At 54.0% G+C, this 22,054-nt stretch overlaps 1 protein-coding gene across 2 annotated transcripts in view; it reads left to right on the forward strand.

Moving 5' to 3' along the window:
* LOC122380387 (axin-like) overlaps positions 1 to 22,054 on the forward strand; it is a 51,566-nt gene that overhangs the window by 6,644 nt on the left and 22,868 nt on the right. Inside the window, exons 1-3 of one of the 2 annotated variants that reach the window (XM_043363512.1) lie at positions 14,834 to 15,007; positions 20,030 to 20,170; positions 20,541 to 20,627. In XM_043363512.1, the coding sequence (XP_043219447.1) occupies positions 20,116 to 20,170; positions 20,541 to 20,627 (142 nt within the window). In that variant the 5' untranslated portion in view covers positions 14,834 to 15,007; positions 20,030 to 20,115. Of the gene's footprint in view, positions 1 to 14,833; positions 15,008 to 20,029; positions 20,171 to 20,540; positions 20,628 to 22,054 lie in introns of those variants that run through there. The other variant, XM_043363511.1, reaches the window with a different exon arrangement.

Consider the following 22,054-nt stretch of genomic DNA (forward strand, 5'->3'; position numbering starts at 1 on the left):
ACACCTGAAATCGGGCTTTCAGTAGCATGGACTTCAGGACTTGGCAATGGGCGCCTCTCGTCATAAACTCTGTCAAAACGGTGCACAATCCATCATATGAGGCTTACAAGAGTGTCAGCTCCATGTAGGGGTCAGTCAAGCATAGGTCAGGGTCAGGGTCAGGTCAACCGGGTAGGCACATATCCCCGAAAATCAAAACTGATATTCGCAGCCTGTGACACATGTTTTATGTGTAATTTGGGGCGTAGAACACGATGGTGACATTCGTTTTTATCATATGTGTACGTGTTTGGCTCAAAAAGTTTAATTTAAGAAATGCATGTATCATGGTCGTGAGGTAGTCACGAGAAATTGCCAAGATTCAGTTCAAGATTTTGGAAAATGCGGAACGATAATCAATAATCGAAGATAGCCATTTGATTGTTCATGGTATTGGCAGTCTAATGGCGTTTACGGCATGTCTGTATGTCTATTCTGTGATTTTATATGATTTTTTGAACATATGCCGTTTTTGGTCGAAAACTCAGAAATCATGACGTCACTAAAACCTCGATGTCTCAAAAATTTTCCGACCGATTTTTTGAAACTTTGTTACAAAAAACTTCAATCAATTCCCTACAGGTACCCAAAATTTGGCGCGCCTGCGGCGCGCCGTTTTTTGCTATGGCCCGGCGAAAAAAGTGGGGGCGTTTAACGCCCCCCCCAGCAACTCGCGGGTTAAGGTCGTGTGACCTGAGGTCAGGTTGTGACTTGTGACCTTGGCACAACTTGACCTCTTGATGTCATTTTTACTGTGCCCGTAAAGGCCTGAGTAAAGATTGTAGCCCTCTTCCATCAGTATCCAATGCCGTTTACCGCTTGTCGCCAGCTCGTTTCGTTTTCGGCTCCCCTCTGTCGGACTGACTTTGGCCCAGACCCTGTCGGTGCGTGGGTTAAATATCCTCCTTCCCGTCTATCTAAATACCCCTCACCGTCCTGGATCACCGCCCGGCGGGGCGCCTGCAGCCGAGCGACCCTTCCTCGGGGCAGGGCCTCCAGCGGCATTGCTTATGTGAAACTCGATCTGTGTGTATCTCGGTCGAGCGGCCCGGCCTGGCGGCGCGGCCGGCGGCCATGGCGTTCCTAGAAACGGAGCCGCTGCGTCTCCCGGCGCTGCAGACGGTGCTGAAGGCGATGCTGGATCCTCAGATGGGTTTGATGAGGCTGGACGAGCTGGTTGCAGTAGCTGTTGCTCGGCGCTGGTGGTGTTCTGTCAGATGCGTGTCGCTCGTTTGGCAAATCGCGTCTTATAATTGTAGCAGTGGATGGGTGGTTTTGTAAACAATGACTATGCGAATTTCATATCCACGGATAGGATGTAGGCCCCAAGTTCATGACAGCATTAGGGCTGGTTCGGAACTTCTGTTTTGCCTAACCTTTTTCATTTTGAGTGGTTGCACATCACAATAGGCGAACTGCAAGTCCTTTTGAGCTTCCTACCTGCTCCTTCTGCCGATATTGTAGGACTTTCCGATCAGTTTTGATGTAGTTGAATAGTTGAAGCTCTGTCCTTTTGAACTAAACGTTTTTGGTCAGAGGCGGCAGGGCACAGACGGTATATGTGGCTCCATTTGAAACTAGTATTTGATCAATCAAACAACATTGATTTATTCGTTTCTTTATTTACTTGAGTGTCGAAATTGAAACGAAAATAATTTGATTTGAATGTTATGCATCCGAGAACAAATCCTTTTCATTCATTTCTACCTTTTTTTAAAGTTCGTTTTCAGTTGGGTCTGGTTTGAACAGTGGCCGTTTTGGGAGCGCTGGGACGGACTCACTGTGAGGCTTACAGAGCACGGTCGGCGCCTGGTGTGCGTCTGTGCCCGGCGCTGCACGTGCGGCCTGCAGCTCGACCTTGGTCGGCGGCCCGCCCGCGGCCGGCCCGACTGCGCCGCCTCTCTAACGACTCAACTGGCCGCCGCGTGCGCCAGCCAGCCCGGCGAGAAGCGATGCTACAAGACGGTGATGTCCCGTCCGGGGCGCCTCAGATCGGTATCCAATTTGTATCCGCGCGCTTTGATGTTTTATAGCCAGATGTGTTCAGAAATGAAGTTACACATCAGTCACGCCCGCCGAGGTGGTGCTGTTGTTCTCAATAGTGCTCCGTTTTTAGCTCTGACTCCCGACTGGCGACTCCCCGTTTCGCGGGAGGTCGTTGGTCAGAGGCGGCCCCACCCGTCTGGGGAGGGGTGAGGAGGAGGGGCTCGGCCTCCCCTTGGACGACCCCTGCCGTCCGGCTGTCGACTTTGATCCGACTATCCACCTTGATGTTGTATTTCATCTGAACGATATGAAAGAATGAGATTTGCCCGGCTTCAAAGGGCGGTGTATTTGCATGCAGGGCCGGCCGTCGGGCCGGACAGCGCTCGTCTGGGCCGGTGTCGGCGGCGACGCGACTCGGCTGCCGTCCCCACCGGCGCTCGGTCGGTCCTCTGCGGTGTGTGGCTGACCTCTGCCGGGCGCGCTGACCGCCTCCACCGCGGCGCACTCACCTGCCGCGGCGCGCCGTTCAAACCGGCCGGCCGCCTTTGATGTTGCCGCCGGTCGGCCTCTCAGATCCGCGCAGCCCCAGGCGCCAACGGCCGTCGCCGCACGAGCCACAGCGCGGTATTTCGGCTCGGATAAAAATCGCTCTGTGCCGGAGGGCCGGCGCGGTAGCGACCGCGCGCTAATTTGCGGCCCATAGTGACACGAGGCGCGGCTGGTCGGGGCCAACCGGCGCGGCGGCGCGCCAAGGCTGTTTGATCCAATGGATTATGATTGAGCAGCGATGTTTACAGCCGGGCGGGCGAGCCTCTTTCAGACGCTGTAATTGTTTGAGGGTGGTCGACGGAGCGCGACTGGCGCTTTGATTTTATGCCGCATGAGTGGCGTACTGACGGGTCGGTGACGATTATGACGCAGAACAGGTGTCACCGCGACGCATTGACCCCAGTTGGGCCGCCCTTTGGCCAATGGTGACGTCTGGGACACTTTTCGGTATAACGGTGTTCGGATGTTGGCTTGACTTTCTTCCGTTAGGTGCAAGGGTCTCGTATGGCTAATTCTCTACATTGGAGAAAGTTCGTTTCCAAGTCTGATGCGCTATTCTCATTAGTTACTTCACAGCAATGTTCTGGGCCCGAGAAAGCAGTATTCAGGCCTGACAACACTATAGCGCATCCGAAAAGAAGCGAAGTTAGCCAGTTTTGTCCTCACACTTTTGAAATTAGACGGGGAGTCTAAACATGCGGTCACAACTTTATTCATTGCTCGAAACCTCAACATTATTATGTCTCGGGGCAACATAGGCGCGGGAGCCGGGGGGGGGGGGGGGGCAGTGGGGGCAGCTTGCCCCCCCCCTCAACTCTGGGGCGGTGGGGGCAGTGCCCCCACAGCATTGAGACAGAATACCACACTTTTTTGCAAATGTTTTCTTTTTTTTGTTGAAAAAGCCGAGGGGTGAAAAATAAGTGGCCTAAAACCGGTGAGAAAACTAGATTTGGGGGTACCCTAGGTTAATCTCTAACTATTATGGTGTGCCCCCCCCCCAGTCGGAAAGTAGTTTCCGCGCCCCTGCGGGGCAATGACGATTTCTCCGTGCAGCATCCTCCTTATCTCAATGACATCCCCAAATAGAGCGGCGACACCGGAGGACGCGGCTTGTTGATGGTTGACGGACAGTTATGGCCGATGGGAACGGGTTCACGATTCTTTGAGAACATCTTTATTCGGGGTGCCAACCGGACGGGCTGTCCGATCCAACTGAGAGCAACAGTCTTGGGAACTGAGCTCCTTTCGAGCTGAAGGTAAACTGTATGGCCAGTAACAATGTGGGATATATGCCGTCCTGTTGATGATCGTATATGATGGATGGCTTTACTCGGTTTTGGGCTGTTTTCGTGTTTCTGAGCAAGAATGCTTATAGACTGATACGTTAGAAGAAGAAAGTACGTTTCATATGTTTGATGTGCTGGAAGGAAACTCGTTCGCTCATTTGCGTTCGATTGACAGTGTATAGGGTAATTCATTAATCAGTGGGAATTCGTGACAGATTTGAGGTTCCAAAGTGCGAAAAAATGACATTCAAAGCATTTAGATGCATTTGAAAGAAACTGATACCGAGTTAATCTGCATCGTAATGTTTGTCTCCAGTAGCGGCGGAACACCTTCAATTAAGGGGAGGGGGGGGGGGGCACTGCCGACTTTTGGTCACATTCTTTCCATGCAACGCCCTAGGGCTAATGTTAAAATGCCAAAATCAAAGGGGGGCACGGTGCCACGGTGCCCTCCCCGTTCCGCCACCTATGTTTGTCGCGATACAAAATGCACCTATAAATTAGGTAGTCCATTCATCTATCGCAAAATGCAGTGTAATATCGTCTGCACAAATTTTACTTCAATGCTTGTGAGATGCTATACAACGAACGAGTCAATGCTTACGGTCCTATGTACAGGACAATTTGGAGCAGTTTTTCCGTTATCAAATGCTCAAAGCGATCCCTGTGAGTGTGCCTTAGCTAGGGCTTCAACCAGTTTTTCATCCATTAGATGAATAGAAATAAATCTGATTTCAAATGCCCTCTAGGTTGATGTTTTGATTGTTGTTATGGTTCGGTGGTCTAGGTATATCACCTATCTCCATTTAAGCTGCACAGTGCTAATTCATATATAAATGCTACGAATTGTGGCAAAGCAGTTCTCTGAAGAAGTGGCAAGAATAAGCCACGAAGCTTCCCAATGAAATTGAGTGTTGGGAAACTTTGCGCTCTATGTATAGATGAGCTCTTGTGAAAATAAGAATTTAATCCTAGCCTTTGCAAAAAATCAAAGGGCCTTTTACTAGTGTAGTTTGTTTTGAGATGTTCCGGGTGATCAAAGGAAGCGAAGTGTTTTGAAGTAGTTCGAACTTGTCTCTATATTCGTGTTTGAAGTCGCTTGCCACACCTTTCATTATTTAGCAACAATGGTTTCCCGGAATTTGTGGGCAGATATCACTTAGGAGGGTCTAAGTGTTGTGTAAAATAATATCAGACAACCTCAGCGAACATATGTGAAGATTGGATAATGATGTAAATAATAAACCAATTAATACAAATCAAATATATTCAAAATTTGTATTAATTGGTTTATTATTTACATCATTATCCAATCTGTCATGGATACTCAATATGTGAAGATCTAATCCACTTTGTTCTGTACTAGTGATGTCAATTACGGAAAATCGGAATACCGATACCAAACCAAATACCAACCAAAACCACGGGAAAATACCGAAACCAAACCAACTTGGGAAACTGAGGGCAATACCAACTTTTTACCGATTTATTAGCCTCTTATACATTAGTGAGGGCTTATGATACCAACAAAATACCAAACACAATACGATTGAAATACCAAATACCAAGTTGGTATCGGTTTGGTATCGGTATGCCAAAACGTTGGTATCCGATTGACATCTCTATTCTGTACCGTCTGTAGCAAGCATGGCTGACATTGGATTGGTGAGCGAGCCGCCGGCTGATGGAAGTTCGACTATGACCTCTGGGTTACCGTCTCTCTCGAACACAAGCCAGTGTGTTGGCTGTGCTGCAGCTGGATCCATGGCTGACTCGCCCTGACGAGCGGGGCAGCTGGGCGGATCGCTCTAAAATGGCCTCCCGACCGCGGCGTGTTGTGCGCGCCGCCCGGCCGGCCGGCGGCGGCCGCTGTGTGAGGCCCGGCTGCAGAGCGCCGGTGCGGCGGCGGCGCTCCACCGCTCCGTCGGCCGCCGCCGCCGCTGTGTCGGTGGCCAGTTTTTGTCCCAGTGTCGGCATGTCGGACACCGGTTGCGCCGCTCCGCGGTCTCTTCAAGTCCGCCCCGGCCGCCGCCGCCGCCGGCAGCGCCACTTCGAGACTGTCCGCGGCCGGCGGCGCCGAGACTGTCCGCCCATGGTCACGTGGTGCGATCGCTGCCGTATCAGCCGGCACTACAAAGGCAGCCGCCGGCCGGCAGCGGTGTGCACAGGATGCCGTTTCGGCGCCGCATTCTTGGGCAGCCGGCGGCGGCCGGCGGGCCGGCTGATGCGCCTGCTCGTCCGCCCGGCCGACTGGCCTGGGCCGGCCGGCCGGTCGCGAGCCTTTGGTGGCGGTACTGGGCTATACGCTGGTACTGGGTGCAGTGGCACTGGCAAATTACATCGGCACAAACCGACCGTGGGTTGCGCTGAAATGAATCCGAGAATAGTCTACAAATCGCTACGGAATACATGACACACTTTTTTTTCTTGAAAGCCGAGGCGATTTTTCAGCAACTAAAACATGCTCACTTCAGGGGTATCATGTATCGCCGCTTTGTTCAAAGTTGTCATGTCCTGTTGTTCGATATCCTGATGGTTATCGGTCTCGTTTAGGTAACTCGGATATCCGTCTAACCATGTCCCGAAATCGGCAACAGCTTAGTTTCACACTTTATGGCGTGTTTGCAGTCGTTTTCTTTTGTCGCCGGACCCCATTGTCCGCCGGCGCTCCGTGCCGGTCTGGAGTGGCGACTGGCGGCCTGGCTGTGTGAGCGACTCCCCGGCAGAGCTGGCGTGCAGTTCGCGCCGCCGGCTCAGTGGGTGGCGCGCTCAAAGGCTCTGAGCGAAATTCTTCAAAAGAAGTGAAGCTTTGAAGCCGTATTGGTGGACCATCAGACGCCTTCAAAGCTGCCACGCATGTATCGCCGCTCACCGCTTTGAACAATCTATCTGAGTCCTGCATACTCGACACTCGCGCCCCGGGCCCCTCCCCTCCCCCTCTGCCCCCCCCCTCCCCCGCCGGCGTCCTGGCGCCGTCACCGGGTACGGGGCGCCCGCCTTTGATGCTGGTTCGGGCCTTTGATATGTTTTATATGTTTGCACCCTTTGATTTGGCTGCTTTGATGTCATTAAATTAGTCAGATCGGGCGCCGCTCGTCGGACGCGGATTGGAGGTGGTGCGGTTAAAGGCACCGGTCGGCGAGGGCGCCGCGACCGACGCCGGATGCAGCTGGATGACGACAGCAGCGGCGGCGGCGGCGGCGGCGCTGTGGCGACTGTGACGTCATCCCCGTGAACGTGCGTGGTCAGGTCACGTGCCTGCTTTATTGCGTTGGCAAGGCTGGTTAGGAAATGTGATATCCTTCATGCCGTGAACGGCTTCATCTCCGGGCTCCATGAGCTTTTTTTTTGTTTTGACGTTTGGTGGGAGGCATCTGTAGCTTCGGGTAACTCAACTGAACATAATTTGGGCCGATTAAGCAGATCATTGAATCACAATCTCTGTGTACCGTGATAAGATCAATCGAACAATCACTGCATTGGCCGGCTGAAGCGACATCACGCAACGCTGTCAAAGCGCGCTTGATGGGATTAATTGCATCATTCATATACCATAGAAACCCAATTCGGTTACACAGGCAGGTGCTTTTTGATTTTCTGTTTCCGTTGCGTATTTTGCTATATGTAATGGTATGGCTATTTGCATGGTAGGATCGAGCATAACCTGTTCAGATTTTTCGTCATAATATAAAACTCCAGCTGCTACGGTACGAAAACGTAGCTAATATGCATTATTCTCCATGCTGTTTCGTTGGGACATGGGAGTCATCAAAAGTTGTCCAGCTTCGGGGTCAGCTTCGTGCGAGCTCTCACAAAGCTCGCACGAAGGTGGCTAGCTCATACTTCGCCACTTTCCTTTGGAGGTCATCCGTTGAGCTTGCTGAAGTTTGGCGCTAAAGCATCGCTCTATAATCGTGCTATGTGATCATAGCACGCCCTCGTGCCATAATCCCACGTGTCGAGCTCTCACGCCAAGCTCTGTAGTCTGGCTCTCTTACTTAGCTCACACGGTGAGCTCGGTAAGTGGAAGGCGCTGCATGCTATGAGCTGAACGCCTGCTGCCTTTGAGACCGCCACCTCGTCTGCAGTCGTCCACTGCCGTCGGCATCTTGGAATGGAATGGTTGGAAATCTATTGAAGTGGGCGATTCAGGGATCTCGAGATGGGGCGAAGGGCTGCTGGCTGAGATATTTATGGCCAGCGTTATATAACGCTGCATGGTGGGCGGTGGCATCACATTCAAGTACACTTAGCTGTATGCATGTATATACATACAGCTTGTGTGAAAGCTCCCTCAGCTTCGCTCATTTTGATTCCTGAAGATTATCAAAAGTTTAAAACAACTTCGATTAGCTGCAGGTCATCTATCTACCTAGGAACCCATCAGGTTGCATGAGGTATGTGTTGCGTCTGTTGATATGCGACTCCTGTTTCATTTCAGCCTATCGTGTTCTCTGGTTTCTAACAAGACGTCTTTTAGTCGGCGCGTTCACTGTCCACTGCCCAGTCCATGGTTCGTCTCTCTCTCTCTCTCTCTCTCTCTCTCTCTCTCTCTCTCTCTCTCTCTCTCTCTCTCTCTCTCTCTCTCTCTCTCTCTCTCTCTCTCTCTCTCTCTCTCTCTCTCTCTCTCTCTCTCTCCTCTCTCTCTCTCTCTCTCTCCTCTCTCTCCTCTCTTCTCTCTCTCTCTCTCTCTCTCTCTCTCTCTCTCTCTCTCTCTCTCTCTCTCTCTCGCTCTCGCTCTCGCTCTCGCTCTCGCTCTCGCTCTCTCGCTCTCTCGCTCTCTCGCTCTCTCTCTCTCTCTCTCTCTCTCTCTCTCTCTCTCTCTCTCTCTCTCTCTCTCTCTCTCTCTCACTCTCCGTAGCGGACCGGTACGGCCCATTTGGACAGGCTGAGGGCGGGTCTGGACCGGCCGGAATGCGGAAATCACGCCCCGCGCCTACAGGTCACAGTCTTGTCTTCACGTGTCGGCCCGTGCTAATGTCCCTAGAGGCGCGTAGCGACGCTGCGTTTTAAAAACAACCAGTCTCATCGGATAGTAGATGGTTACATTGAGTTAAACGCCGGGACTGCTACTCGCTTGTCTCCAGCAGTCTTTGGAAACCCTGGTGTTTCGCTTGACTTGGCCAACGTTCTCTCGCAGTCAGCGCTGCACCTGTGAGTATAAGCTGCATTTCATGAAACCGTGTAGCACTTGCATCTGTGAGGACGGCAGTTAGGTACTGCTCAAGCGCCCTGTGAGGACGCCTTTGAGGACTTATGCCCAATGAGAACTGACATTGTGAGGATGGGTGCCGTCCTTTGAGGATACGTGCCGCACCTTGAGGGCTGTACCTACCCACTGCACAGCGCTCCCCAGGGCTGAGCTCCTGCTCATGTCCTGTATCGCGGGGAGAGCCGCACACTGCAGCTGATGATTCCTCTTCTCTGACGTCATTGGAGGCATTGTGATGACGTCACTGAAGGATAAGTCATCGCATGGCCGTCTAAGCGCATCAGACAAATGTCTAAAAGAACGCGCCGCTCACTCCAAAGTCCAACTTACGCGCAAGTAAACCAAATAAGTAACATCTCAGGTATTTTATTGTATCTACTCCCGGTACAACGTAAATCGTTGAAATGGCGAACTTGTTCGGGCTTCCGCCACGGTGTGAGGGGTGGGATCCGCCTGCCCCGCACTGCCGGCGGTTTCGTGGCGTGGTGATGGCGTGCCAGACCAGGAACCAGACAGCCGCCGATGTTGAAATCCGGCGGCTGAGTCTCTCCGTCACCGGGGCGGCAGCCTTGTGGGGCGTCCCGCCACCGTCCGGGCTATATGCGGAGCAGACCGGCACCTTGGCATCAGTTCGGGGTAGTTGACGCACTCGCGGCTCAGTAGTTGACTGCTGGATTGAGGCTGGCTTGGTGTCCGGGTCGGGTTAAGAGTTTGACTTGGGCCCTGCAGTTGACCTTTGGCTCGTAGTTCCATGATGGCCAGAGGTAGTCTGTGAAGACATTGATTAGCTTTCGGTAAATTTGTGAATCATTACACTTTGATATTTAACCCTATTCCTGGCGGGGGGGGGGGCCTCAGGAGCCCCCCCCCTGAGGTTTTTTGGTTATTTCTCCCAAACGCGTTGAGCTAGGAAGCTCAAATTTTCTGACTTTTCCTAAAAGGCTTCTACGCAACATGTCTGAAAATTTTGAGTTGATCTGACCTCAGGTCAGGTCACCAGAGGCGGTTTGGTGACCCTCCCTCAGAAAAGTTTGCAATCACGCCAGAGCTAGAGTTTTTGACCGATCAATTTCTTCTCTTCAGGGTTTAGTTAGGGTACCAGTATGTGCAATTTGTATATCTCGGAATTTTGATATCGGTGACCTAAGGTCAGGTCAATTTCGCGACCTCCCCATTATAAGTCAATGGGGGAAAAATCAACTCCCTGTTTTTACCACTAAAACGGGTCGGAATGGCCCCATATACCATACATGACTTCATATACGATCAACCTTCACTACCTTGAGGTCTGTTTTGCTGTTGGGCAGCTGTGAGGTCATGTGACGTCATCAAAGGTCACCAAAGGTTTTTGGCCAATAACTCCGTACAGGAACAAGATACAGACGCTGTGGATGGTCTCATTGTGTTCAGCTCGTCAAGACGCATCGAATGATATACATGATGACCTCGAGGTCACGTGACCTGAGGTCAACCTTTGACCTTGACCTTTCGAGGTCAACATATATATCATTCGATGCGGATTGACGAGAGGATCACGATGATGCCCTTAGTTTGTTCCTATCTTGACTAATTCGAAAGTTATTCGAGAAAAACTCTCTCCATATCTAGCGCCGCCATTTTGACTTTTTCGACCCCTGTGACGTCATCTTTGACCTGACCTGAAAATGACCTGAGTAAAAATTGTAGATTTTGGCCGTGCGTATCCGATGCCGTTTACCGCTTGTCGCTATCTTGCTTCGTCCTCGAGATCTCAGGGGGGGGGGGCCGAATCGGCCCCCCCCCCCGCCAGTTTCTTGTCCCGGCGGAGCCCGCCAGGAATAGGGTTAAATGGATTCTTTGGAATCTTCTCCGTTGGATGCATATGGCGGCAGCTCTGAGTGAGGATACCGTCCGTTTACAATGTCGGACAACACTACCGTACCCAGTGCCGTCGTCATTACTGATGCATTGTAATGCACGTGCAGCGAGCCGCCGCGAGCAGCTGGCACGGGTGGCGGGCCTGCCGTCTGTCGCAGCACAATTACCAGCCGGCCACCTGGTGCCGCTCCGCTGCCGAGCGGCGGACGTCCGTCGACCACCGCCCCACTGCAGAGTTGCTCAGTGCTTACCGCCCTACTGCAGGGTTGTCCACCGTCCATGCCACCCGATTACCGGTCCTAGGCAGTGGTGCTGTTCGTCACCAAATAACAAAACGCCGTATTGTCAAAATCCATGACCAACTTTTGATGGGTGGCGACATATTAGAAAAAAGACACGATAGGAGAGAAGAAGAGGGCATGGAAACAATTTCTTTCCAATGCCTCGGCGAGAAAGGTTTCCACTCGAGCCAGGCCTTGCATCCCTCCTGTCGAACCTGTTGGCGCCCCTGCAGCCGGCCCGGCCCCTGTCTGTGGATCCGCAGTCCTCCGTGCCTCGGTCCCGATGGCGGATGGCGTGAGCTGACGCCTTTAGCTCGCAGTCTAACAATGGGAGCACCGAGTGGTGTGATGTCTTCATAGCGCTGTCTCACGTGAGCCGCCAACCCTCTCCACCAGTCATCTAACCACCGCCAGCTGTGGGAATTGATACACAGACAGGAAATACGTGGACACGGGCACCTTCCGTGGACTATGGCCAGCCTGGAGAGACGGCAGACCCTGGTCATCACTGAGCAGATGATGGCCGTGGTGCTGTATGAAACTACGTAATGTCTTGGTTGCCTCTTCGTGTTGTATAATTCCATAGATTGTGGACTCTGGACAGTGAACAGGCGGCAAACTATGTGCTTCATCGTTCGTGCCTGATGCGTCTGTAGGTAATCGTTCGTCTGCATTTCATCCAACATGTGTCTGCATCAGCCACTTGTTTTGTTCCTTTGTCCTGTGATTCCAGTCCGCTCCCTTACGTCTTCCCCTCACACTCCGTGCAGCCACTTCCCACTTTCAAAATTGCGTTACTAATTTTCCCACCACCGCACATCACCGCCAATGGCAGGACTCTGGCCTAACTGACCTATGTCGGTTGAGTGTTCGACCGCCGTAATGGTAATTTCATCAAGCTCCCATGAGTAGGCCTGCACCAGCTGTCCCCGCCCCTCCCCTCGGCGGCTGCACCCGGCGCCCCTCCCCATCGTAATTGCGCCCGCGTACAGCCGGCGGCGCGGCTACATCAAAGGTGGCGGCCCTTTGATCTCCGGTCGCACAGGGGCGCGCCCAGGCGGCCGGCAGGGAGGGGTGGGGGAGCTCAGCTGACCTGGGACGCTCCCGGCTTGAATTTGGTCCACGGTGACCTCTGGTAGCCGCTGAAAAGCGAGTCAGGTACTCACGGAATTGTTTGTGATGTGCTTTGGAGCGCCACTGGGTTCTTTGAAGCTTTGCTGGGGGACGGGTTGGGTAGGGGGGGGGGGGAAGGTACGCCCGTACCCGGCTATTTGTCATTTTATTATCAGGTGTATGTGAATTCTACTGGTGCATTTTCAGAGCAAAGCCTTTCGTGATCAAATACGATACTTCTTTCAACATTTTTTTTTCATCACTGGCACCCCGTCCACTACTCAACGTACGGGTACGATGAGTCCGGTATGAGTCAATACTCAATAGTGCTCTCTGCGAGTTGCGACTGACTCAGCGCTCCGTTCCGTCGCATACCGTATGACCCTCGCACCTATCACGCTCGCCCATCTGAAAGGGTTTTCGTGTGTGTCGACCGCGCTGCTGTGTCCGGTACTGGTCCGACCAACATGTCCGCTGAAGCATGTCTGACAACGACACTTGTCCGCCCTTGTAAAGTACTCATGGCGGCCGCCGCGCCGATGAACGGATTCCGCCCATGAATGCATTCAGCGGTCGCACCGCGCTGCCGTTGGTACAGCTGATGTCTGAGCGGCACCAGACAGGACAGAGTTGATGGTGTTGGATGTAAGTGACAGACATCACCAGTCGGCGCAGGTGATATCGTGAGCGTCACATCACCGGTCTTGGTTTTAGATGCCATTTACCGACATCATCAGTCGGCTTAAAAAAAAGTCCCAGTTGCCTCGATGGCACTATGTAGACTGTAGAGGACTTTACGTTTAGAGGCTACAGTCTACTCAACACTCATTGGAGAGAGAATGCCAGAGTCTAGTCTTCACTGACTGAAGGGAAGGGGTCCAAGAGAGCTTTGAGTACATACAGCTGGAGGGAAGAAAGTCTCCCAGTGTCTCAAGGTCCCAGAGCTATCTGTCTTGGTCTACCTGCCCGGTGTCACTCCAGCCCCCTCTAACTGGAGGTAGGATACTGGTTCACGACCACGAGGCGCAGTGCCGGGTTCATGCGGTGCAGTGGCTGGGTGACCCAATGACCCATCTCCACTGAGGCGGATTATTGTCATCGGCGGGCCCCGGGCGGTCTGTCAGTCCGAGACTGAATTGCACGAGGTCATTTCTGATTAGAGGTGACATTTTTAAAGGCGTCACCGTGTTTCCGGGCATGTTGGTAGTTATCCTGCTTGTCAAACGTATCAATATCAGTGTTATATCACTGCTATATTGCCGACTATCGCCTTGTTATCGCACAGGTGATAATCCCATTGGGCCGGTATCAGTGGTATCACCTCCTTCCAAAGCTGATCTATTGACGAAAGCCGGCAGTGGAGACAGTACGACTGTGCTCAGTCTTGTGTCCGCTTTAACGGAGTGATGTCAGTTGCAGTAGCCTGCTCACTCTAAATGATGTTCTTATGTTTTCATTCCAGACCAATGTTCTTCGGTTGTTTCGGTTTGACCGGGACGGAAGCTCGCTCTACTGTCTATGCTGTGTCCAGTATTTAGCTGATGACCGGCTGCCTGCTGACTGGTTAGACGCTGCTTGAAGGTGCTGTGTGCGCTCTTTCTCCGTTGAATCCTGTTGTGTTCATTGGCCTACTGTCGGCGTTGGCCGATATTGACTATCTGTTGTCCAGTTAAAGCCAGGTTCATCCCCTAGTCGCCGGCTGTTGTCTCAACTTTTCCGAGCTTGTTCGGTGGTCGTCCGTTTGCTGACCGTTTTCCTCCGTTCACTGTGTCGTCTGCCAGGTGTCTAACTGTTGCCCTCTCTCTGAGTATTGCCCACTGTCAAACTGTTACCGTCTGTAACAGTCCGTCTGTACCGTCTGTTTCCGAAGTTGCCGGGCTGTTACCGGCCGCGTATGTCAACTGTCCGGCTGTTATATCGCTGTCCTCGTGCGGTATTCCTAACGTTCCCTTCTGAGCCGGACGGAATCCCTTGCATCTGTGCCGGCGGACAGAGGCCGGCGAGCCGTTTTTTACCGCCGCTGGCCGCTCCCACATATCTCTCCTAGAAAAGAACTGGGGAGCTGTGCGCTCCGGAGCTGGTTGGGTGTCCAGCCAGGCCTGGCCCCAGCGGCGCTGGATGTTTCTTCGTGCTGTGGAGGGCCAGGCGCGCCGTGGTCCGCCAGCGCTGAGTTCAGAGGCGCGCCTATGACAGTATGGCGGACAGTGCCACTCAGCTGGTACTGGGACTGTGCCCGTTGTTCAGGGGAGGGGGCTACACGTGCGCCCCTGACCGGCGACCGACCCCCCCCCCCCCCCCTCTGACCCTCCCTCTGGTCTGCCGCCGCCGGCGCCGGCACCCGGCCTCAAATGAATGGGTGCCGCCTGCCGGCCGACTGACCGACCCCTCCCCCCTCCCCATCCCATCCCCTTCCCGTCCGCCCGCCGCCTGCCTTTGGCCGCCAAAAGGCGTCCTGTGCCGACCCCTGTCGGCGGCGGCGCCGCGGCGGCCGACGGCCGGCGCTGGCCGGCCAGTGTGCGCCAGTGACCCCGCCTGCCGAGAGGTGCCGACCGGCCGCGGCCAGTGAGCGCAGCTGCCCTGTGTGCTGTGTAGCGGCGTGACACCGTGACGGGCCCTGGGGCAGTGTGACGGATCAGTGTGATCGTGAGGAGACGCGGAGGGTGCTGACGGATAGAGTGACAGAGGTGAGCGAGGCAGAGCGCTGCTGCCAGCTGAGCGCCCGGCCGGCCGGCCGGCTGAGTTTATACAGTGGGTGCACGCGCTGGCCGGCGCCGCGTCCCTGAGGGGTCCCTGCGTCCGCCGCGCCGGCAGGCTCGCACCAGCTGGGGTGCGGCTGGGCCGCCGGCCGCCGGCTCGTGGGCTATGTGTGGGTTTGGAGGATTTCGTAGGGCAAAGTGCGTGTGGTGTTCGCTGTGCTGTGCCTATCCTTTACCCACGGGTGGTTGTTGCATTCCACGGGATAATTTTGAGCTGTGGCTAGTCGTCGATGGTTCATCACAGGCCCATGTGCGCACTCTACCACTTTTCTCTGCTGTAGGGGCCCAGTCCGGCTCTACCGCGTGTTGGTTCCTGTGTCCACTGGCCATGCGTTTCTACCGCAATTACCGCCATTTTGCCGTCTCTGTTGGTCACTGTCGGGTCTCCAGAGAGGCAGCACTAAAACCTAAAATCCTATCTGTCTATCCCTTCTGAATTCCTTCTCTTCTGACCTCATCACAACATTCGCCAGCTGAGCCACAGCCAAAAGTTCCACGAATTTCGTCTGAGAACATGAGACACCTGCATTTGATGCATCCATCGGATGCTGATTGCTGGTCGTCCGCTTGATGCCACTTGTCAGCCTGTCGCGAAATCTGTGCCATTGCCAGAGCACACCAGGTTCACCATTATACCTCCATCCCCTCGTAGTGCCAACAGGCGTGACCGGTGGCCCGGCGAGTTGGGCCACACAGGTCGGTGGGCCGCCGACGAAAACACGCCGCCGCCGCCGGGGCCGGGGCCGGGGCCGCCGGGGCGGGCTGGCTATTCTCGTTCGGGCCCTCTCCCCCCGCCCGCCGAGCGGCGTGGCCCGGCCGCTGGACCGCCAGGCAGAGATGGTGGCTGAAGTACTGGGCGCCGAGGTGTGTGACGTGGAGGATGGCGCCTGGGATTGAGCGTATAGGATGATTTAAGACGCTGATGGCATTGTCCCGGTTTTTTTACCGCAGTCATCCCTGTTTCTATGTTGGAGCCTATGGTGTTTCTAGGGTGGATGTGCTTGGACTGGTCTCCCTCATCAGTTTGCCCGGTTGTAAGCACTACCTGGCTCCGCTCTCGTGTAGACAGCGGTGGCCCATGATTTCAGTTCGGTTACCTAGTGTCAGCTTGGCTACCTAGTTGATGGATTTGGTGCGCGCGATTATTGGAAACATTTTGGGGGATCTATTTCTCGTGCAACAATGAACAATTGCTTGCTTTGCGTCAACTGTGATCATGCGGGGATAGCATCGCGGTCACAAAGCGGATGTGGTTATCCGGTCGTTTGGGTTGCACAACAAAACGAGCCCTTCAGATGCACTGAACTTTGGACCGGAATGCGATGTTTGTTGAGAATCTTGGGGCCTGAACTAGGCCGAATACTCGCTGGTCTTATGCGGAGACTGGTCTTTCAGGAGGCTGAGCAAGTCCAGAGCTCTGTCCAGCCGCTACAACCACCCATGCGTTGAAAAGCCGGCCGGACGCACAAGGCCACCGCCGGTCCACCGCCACCACGGGCGGCTCATCGCTCAGGTGGCGGGCGATTTTTGCGTCTGGGGCTCCGACACCGGCCGGACTGTCCGTCCCGGCAGGCGATTCACGGAAACGGCTCAAACCAAGGCTCGAGGATTCACTGAGGCTCGGTTTTGCTGGTGGTCTGGCCGTGGACTGAGCACTTTGTCCAGTGAACTTAGTGCTAATCGAAACTTTCACGCATTTTCAATCATGAAGTGACGAGGTGGCATGTTTTGTTACAACATTCATCCCGGGCGACTGTTTTTGGAGGGGTAGAAACTTCACCGTAAGTCTAAGCCAAGCTCTCGGTCAAGCTATATCGGGGCACGTTGAGGCGTTGCCATGTGTTTTGCTGATCGGGTTGTTTGGTCGTGCTCGAGTCTGTTGCAGCTCATCTGGGTTAGCGCGACAAGTGCTGTCAGCTCAGACTCGGACTGTTTCTGAATCGACCGTAGTCACTTCTGCACGGTCCGACGAGATTACATAAGCTGCTGGACAGTGTGGAGGCTGCGGCTCATGACGGACAGATCCTGGGTCGAGTCCCTAGATCCCGAAGGCTCTGAGATACTGGTGGCGATCTGTCATGCTTGCTGGCTGGATTCGTTGGGGAGACCCCTGCATCCGCTTCACTAGCATGGCTGAGCTTTTGCTCGTGTTCATGTTCTTTTGCCGGGTCACGATTGGAAGGGAAGCATTCAACATGGGTTTTCGAGGTGTTGATGCTGGTTGATAAACACTTACTTTTTTGAACCACTAGACTTCGTGGTCATTAAGAGAGCTAATTGTTTTCTTCTTTAGTTTGTGTTCTGGCACGACTTCGTTTTCGGGGTTTCAGGCACATTGGAATTGATTTAAAACGTTTGTATGAATGACCCATATCGCGATGCCCGTCGGTCACTGCTCGATTCCAATGTCAGTATGCTCCTTTTGACGCCGGTCACGTGCCTGGTAAACACGCCGCGTACAGTTCACTCGCCGCACCGTCTGCCTCCTGATCGAGGCGGGTCGCGCAGCTTTTAAACCTGATTAGCCCACTTCAAACTGCGCTTAATTAAAGACTCACCAAAGTGCGAGCCACGGACTCCTTTGATGTTGACGCCGGTAGCTCGCACGGTGCCAGCATCAAAGCGGACCCGGACACATCAGAAGGGCTGCTCCGATCTGAAGCAAGTGCTTCTGCTCGTGCTTGGTCGAGTGACGTCCGGTCCGATCTGCGCTTCTCTGGAGAGTGTAGTGGACTTTCGAAGGAGTTCGTGTGATCATTACCCACGCATGCTGATGTGACATTTCTGTGAGCAGTGTGCGTCATTTTGTGTGTTGATTCTTTGAAGTTTGACGTAGGTGCCCATTTGAAAATGAAAAGTGCTGCACTAACGGTACGCCGTTGGTGTCACTGACGATTTAATAGGATATGACTCTCCTTATTTCTATGCTGACTTTCAGTTTTCTTGAATAAGATTGTGACTTAGGTAGGTACTTCGTTTTTCTTCAAATACTCTGATTTTAGATAATCTCTTAGTCATCTGGGCTTACGCCCTCCCCATCCACCCCAAAAACTGACGACGTTTGGGGACATTCGGTGACACATCAGGATTTGACCTTGTAACGCGCCGTTGCTAACGGACTGGGACTGGCAGGCGCCACACCAGTCGGTCAGTCGCCGCTGGGCGTACAGCGGACTCACTGCGGTCCGTGCCCTCCGGCGGCGGCGGCGCATGGAGCCATCACGGCGGTGCCATGGAAGTTGTGCAGGAGCGATGGACTAAGGGGGAGGGGTAGAGGCCCGGGCGGACGATGGGGTGGAGTTGCAACTTCCGGCGGATGTGGGCTGGACGGGCGACTGGCAAGCGACGGCGACAGAGTTGTTTGTGTTAGCCTGTGGGCTCTTTGCAAACTGAGTCAAGGTCGGGTTGAGTTAACAAGCTGGCTGGGTGATTCTGTTTTGGCCGTTGCTGATGTGTGCGATAGTGACATTTGCTGACCGGAAGGCCGGGAAACTGTGGCGCCCACAGTGACTCAGCGAGGTAAGTCGGACGACTTTGACGAAACCAATGGCGACCGCCGCGGAAATCCACCATCAGCCATGTGCTTTTTTGCCGCCGACTAGGCCGCTGGCGCAGGGCGTATCGCCAACTTCCCGTCACTCGTCAGTGGTTTCGTGAAGGAGCTTTACACGTATACGGGCATATCGGGCGCATCTTTTCTCAGTCATTATGCACATGCGAGGTGCATGACGACGGCGCCAACCGCTTAATCACTTAATACTACCGCACGAAATTCTGCTATCGCCTGACGAGGACATGGACGGAACTTTCCCAAAACACGCTGGCGCTGGACGATGCGGGTGAATATGACTGGTCGCCGGTCGGGGTCTTTTTGTGCTCTTATCGTCAGACATTTGGGACTGATGTCTGCATCTGAGGCGCAGTAAATGCAATGTCGCTGAAGCAAAGTGCAGACGAACAGTACGAAGTATGCGGGCTGGACGTCTTTACTGTGCTGTGTCTCAACATCGACGTTCCGGCTAAGCTAAACGGGCTCCTCAGTGCGATAATGATGTCTACTGACATGCCAGTAAACTTCCGCAGGATGTCACTACTTGCACTCCGCGAATCCCCTGTTCAGAGGGACGGTCTGGTCTCACCAGCCCAACCCTGTGACAGAGATGGGATGGGCACTGGCCGCACCTAATGTCTAGAGGGGTGTGCGCACTGTGTTTCATGAGCGTGTCAAACATCTCACGAAACCACGCTTCCTCTCCGGTAACCACATGCTCTCTCCATCATCCAACATGCTGCTTCCTCGCCCACCCTGCAGAGATGACCCACCTCCCCGTGGCGGTCGTAACGACGATGATATAATGGTCTCATTACACCCTCCTGACTGGACCTGTGGCCTGTTGCGCGGTGGGGCAGTCAGCCTCCCCCATCCATCCGTCTCTCTCCCTCAGTCGCTTTCAGCGGTCAGTCGCCCCGCCAGCGGTGCTCCCTGCTTCTGATGTATCGTAACGCGGTGCGGTGCACGAGTTGCGGTTAGTCTGTACACGGGTTCGGGCCGGGTTGGCGGTGGCTCTGAGCTGCTGTTCGATGTGCTCCGCGCTGCAGCTGAGGCGGTTCATCACTGGTGATCTGTGGCCATCCCGGCAGCGGCGGTCAGATGGATGACCACTCCGGTCGGGGCGGGTGGCTGAGGTTACCTGTTGGGGTTACCTGGATACAAGGACGGGAGGAATAAGAGGATGCACCTCGCTTCGCCCATTGGTTTTATGTTTTTGTCATTGCGCTCGTGTGCAGAAATGCTGCCATATCTCCCGAATGCAGCATCATTGGAAGGTGTTTATGTAGCTTGATGTATTGAACATCAATGGCAGAGATACGAAGAACCTGAATACACCAATGCCCCATGTGTATTATCTAACCTGTCTGACTTTTCGTCTGTTCTGTGTGTGTTCGCAGAGCCCTTCTATGATGCAAGCGTCTACGAGCTGCGCCAGCCGCCGAGCGCCGCGCTGCGACAACTCCTGCGCACCATTGCGCACGGCATGAGTCAGCTGTTGCCGTCAGCGGCGCCCGGAGAGCCACGGCCGCCCGTCATAGGTCGGTCACCTGCTAGCGTTAGCAGTATCAACAGAGCTGCGAACACAAACCGAGTGTGAAAAAGCGCCTTACCATTATGAGTCAATCGTTAACATTTTGTGAACGCATTATCAGCATGTAATGAATGGACGAATGGACATTCTGTGGTAGTTTGTTGATCCGATGCGTTGATAAACCACTGCTGTTTCTGGCCTGTACCTCATCTGCTATTGGCCCTGTTAGCAGAGAGATAATTTCGCCATGTAACCGACCCCATACCATTTCATTGACTGACGCAAAATGGTAATGGCCCTATGTCATGTAAGTGACGCAGACTCAGCGCATATCACTGACCCATTGCCACGTGACTGACCCGTTCTCTGTTCACCAGGCGAAGAATCCTACCATGTACGGGGAGAGGGCGGCGAGCGACCCGTGACACGTGCCGTCGCCATGGAAACCGCCCAAGACGCCGATGGTGAGTAGAACTTCCGAAAGGGCTCTTGTAGATCTAAAAGGAAAAGACCAGCTGAGAGGTGGTGATACGGCAGTGGCCAGTGGTCACTATTCGGTCGGAGACGGGATAAAATACAGACCAAAAAAAAAATGCATATTGGTGCCGCCCCAGTACTCCACGGGTGAGAGGCGAACCCGAATAGTCCCTGTCGCTGCGACTCTCCTCTGGACTATGGTGTCTACTAGAGGCGCACGAAACACAGCCCCGACGGTGATGAGCCGGTAGCGTGTGGTGCTCAGACGGCGGTTAGCTCTAACTCAACATGGTCCGTTTCGCTCCATCCTCCGTGGCTGTGTGGTGTAGCCACCCGCCCGACCTGGCTCGTCTCCAACCCCCCCCCCTCACCACCGGATGTTGCTGCGGCGATGCCCCTCCCCTCCCCCCCCGGCGAGCGGCGTTCTGGTCCGGACGATCCCCAGATTACTGAAATGGTCCAGGGCGGGCGGCCATGGCGGCCGGCCGGCCGGTTTGGGTTCCGGCGGCCGTGCGCGCCTCACTGACCGGTGCACGGCCTGGCACGGACGTCTCGGCCGGCACGGCACGTGCAGGCCCACAGACGGCCCGACGGCCGACGGCGCGACGGCCGGCCGGCCTTTTTTCGGTGTTGTTTTCGCGTGGTTGCCGCGCCGGGCCGGCTGGCAGTGGTGTGTGAGGAGGGTCGTGAGGAAAGGCTGGAGCTGGGTGCAGTCTGAGTCGACAGCCGGCTGGGTGGCTGGGTGGGACAGGATGTGCAGAGTGCTGCGTGGGGAGTGGTGGGTTGGTAGGTTGTGGTGCTGACAGCTCATTGACGATTGAATGGTAGTGTGAGAGTCCTGCCCTGCAGGGCGGTCGGTATAGACGACTGATGCAGCAATCCTAAGTTTGCTCCACATATGCAGATTTGTTAGGGATGGGCTCGTTTATCAAAAACCCGAAAATAATGCACTGGAGCTGAACGTTGTCTAGAGAAACCCCCAGACGGACTGGACGTATTTTTGCTAAGATATGTATATTTTCCTTGCATGTTTGGGTGTCTGGTCAGACGAGGTTCGTAGTAATCATTCTGCCATCAGATTGCTTATTGAGGCGCTGATGCCCATCCAGGCGCTTTCATGCGTCAGTTTTTGGCCAGCTTAGACGCTGAAGTACACCACACTACTTCAGCTCCAACCCGAGGGTCATTGCATCTTTCTACAACATCCTGCACTTTGCACGCTTCTCCGGGGACTCTGCTCTGTTTGGAAGTGTCTCAGTGTCGGGTCAGTGCTCCGTTTTCCAAACTGCACCGGCCATCTGATGTGTTGTATAAACAACGAGCGTTTAGAGCTTTTTGTACTTCATCCGTCCTGTGATTTTTCTTTTGAACTATTTACACTAGCTGATAAAATGATAAACTAAAACGTGAGGCC

The sequence above is a fragment of the Amphibalanus amphitrite genome, unplaced genomic scaffold (genome assembly GCF_019059575.1).
Source record: "Amphibalanus amphitrite isolate SeventyFive unplaced genomic scaffold, NRLGWU_Aamphi_draft 000097F_arrow, whole genome shotgun sequence".
NCBI lineage: Eukaryota > Metazoa > Arthropoda > Thecostraca > Balanomorpha > Balanidae > Amphibalanus > Amphibalanus amphitrite.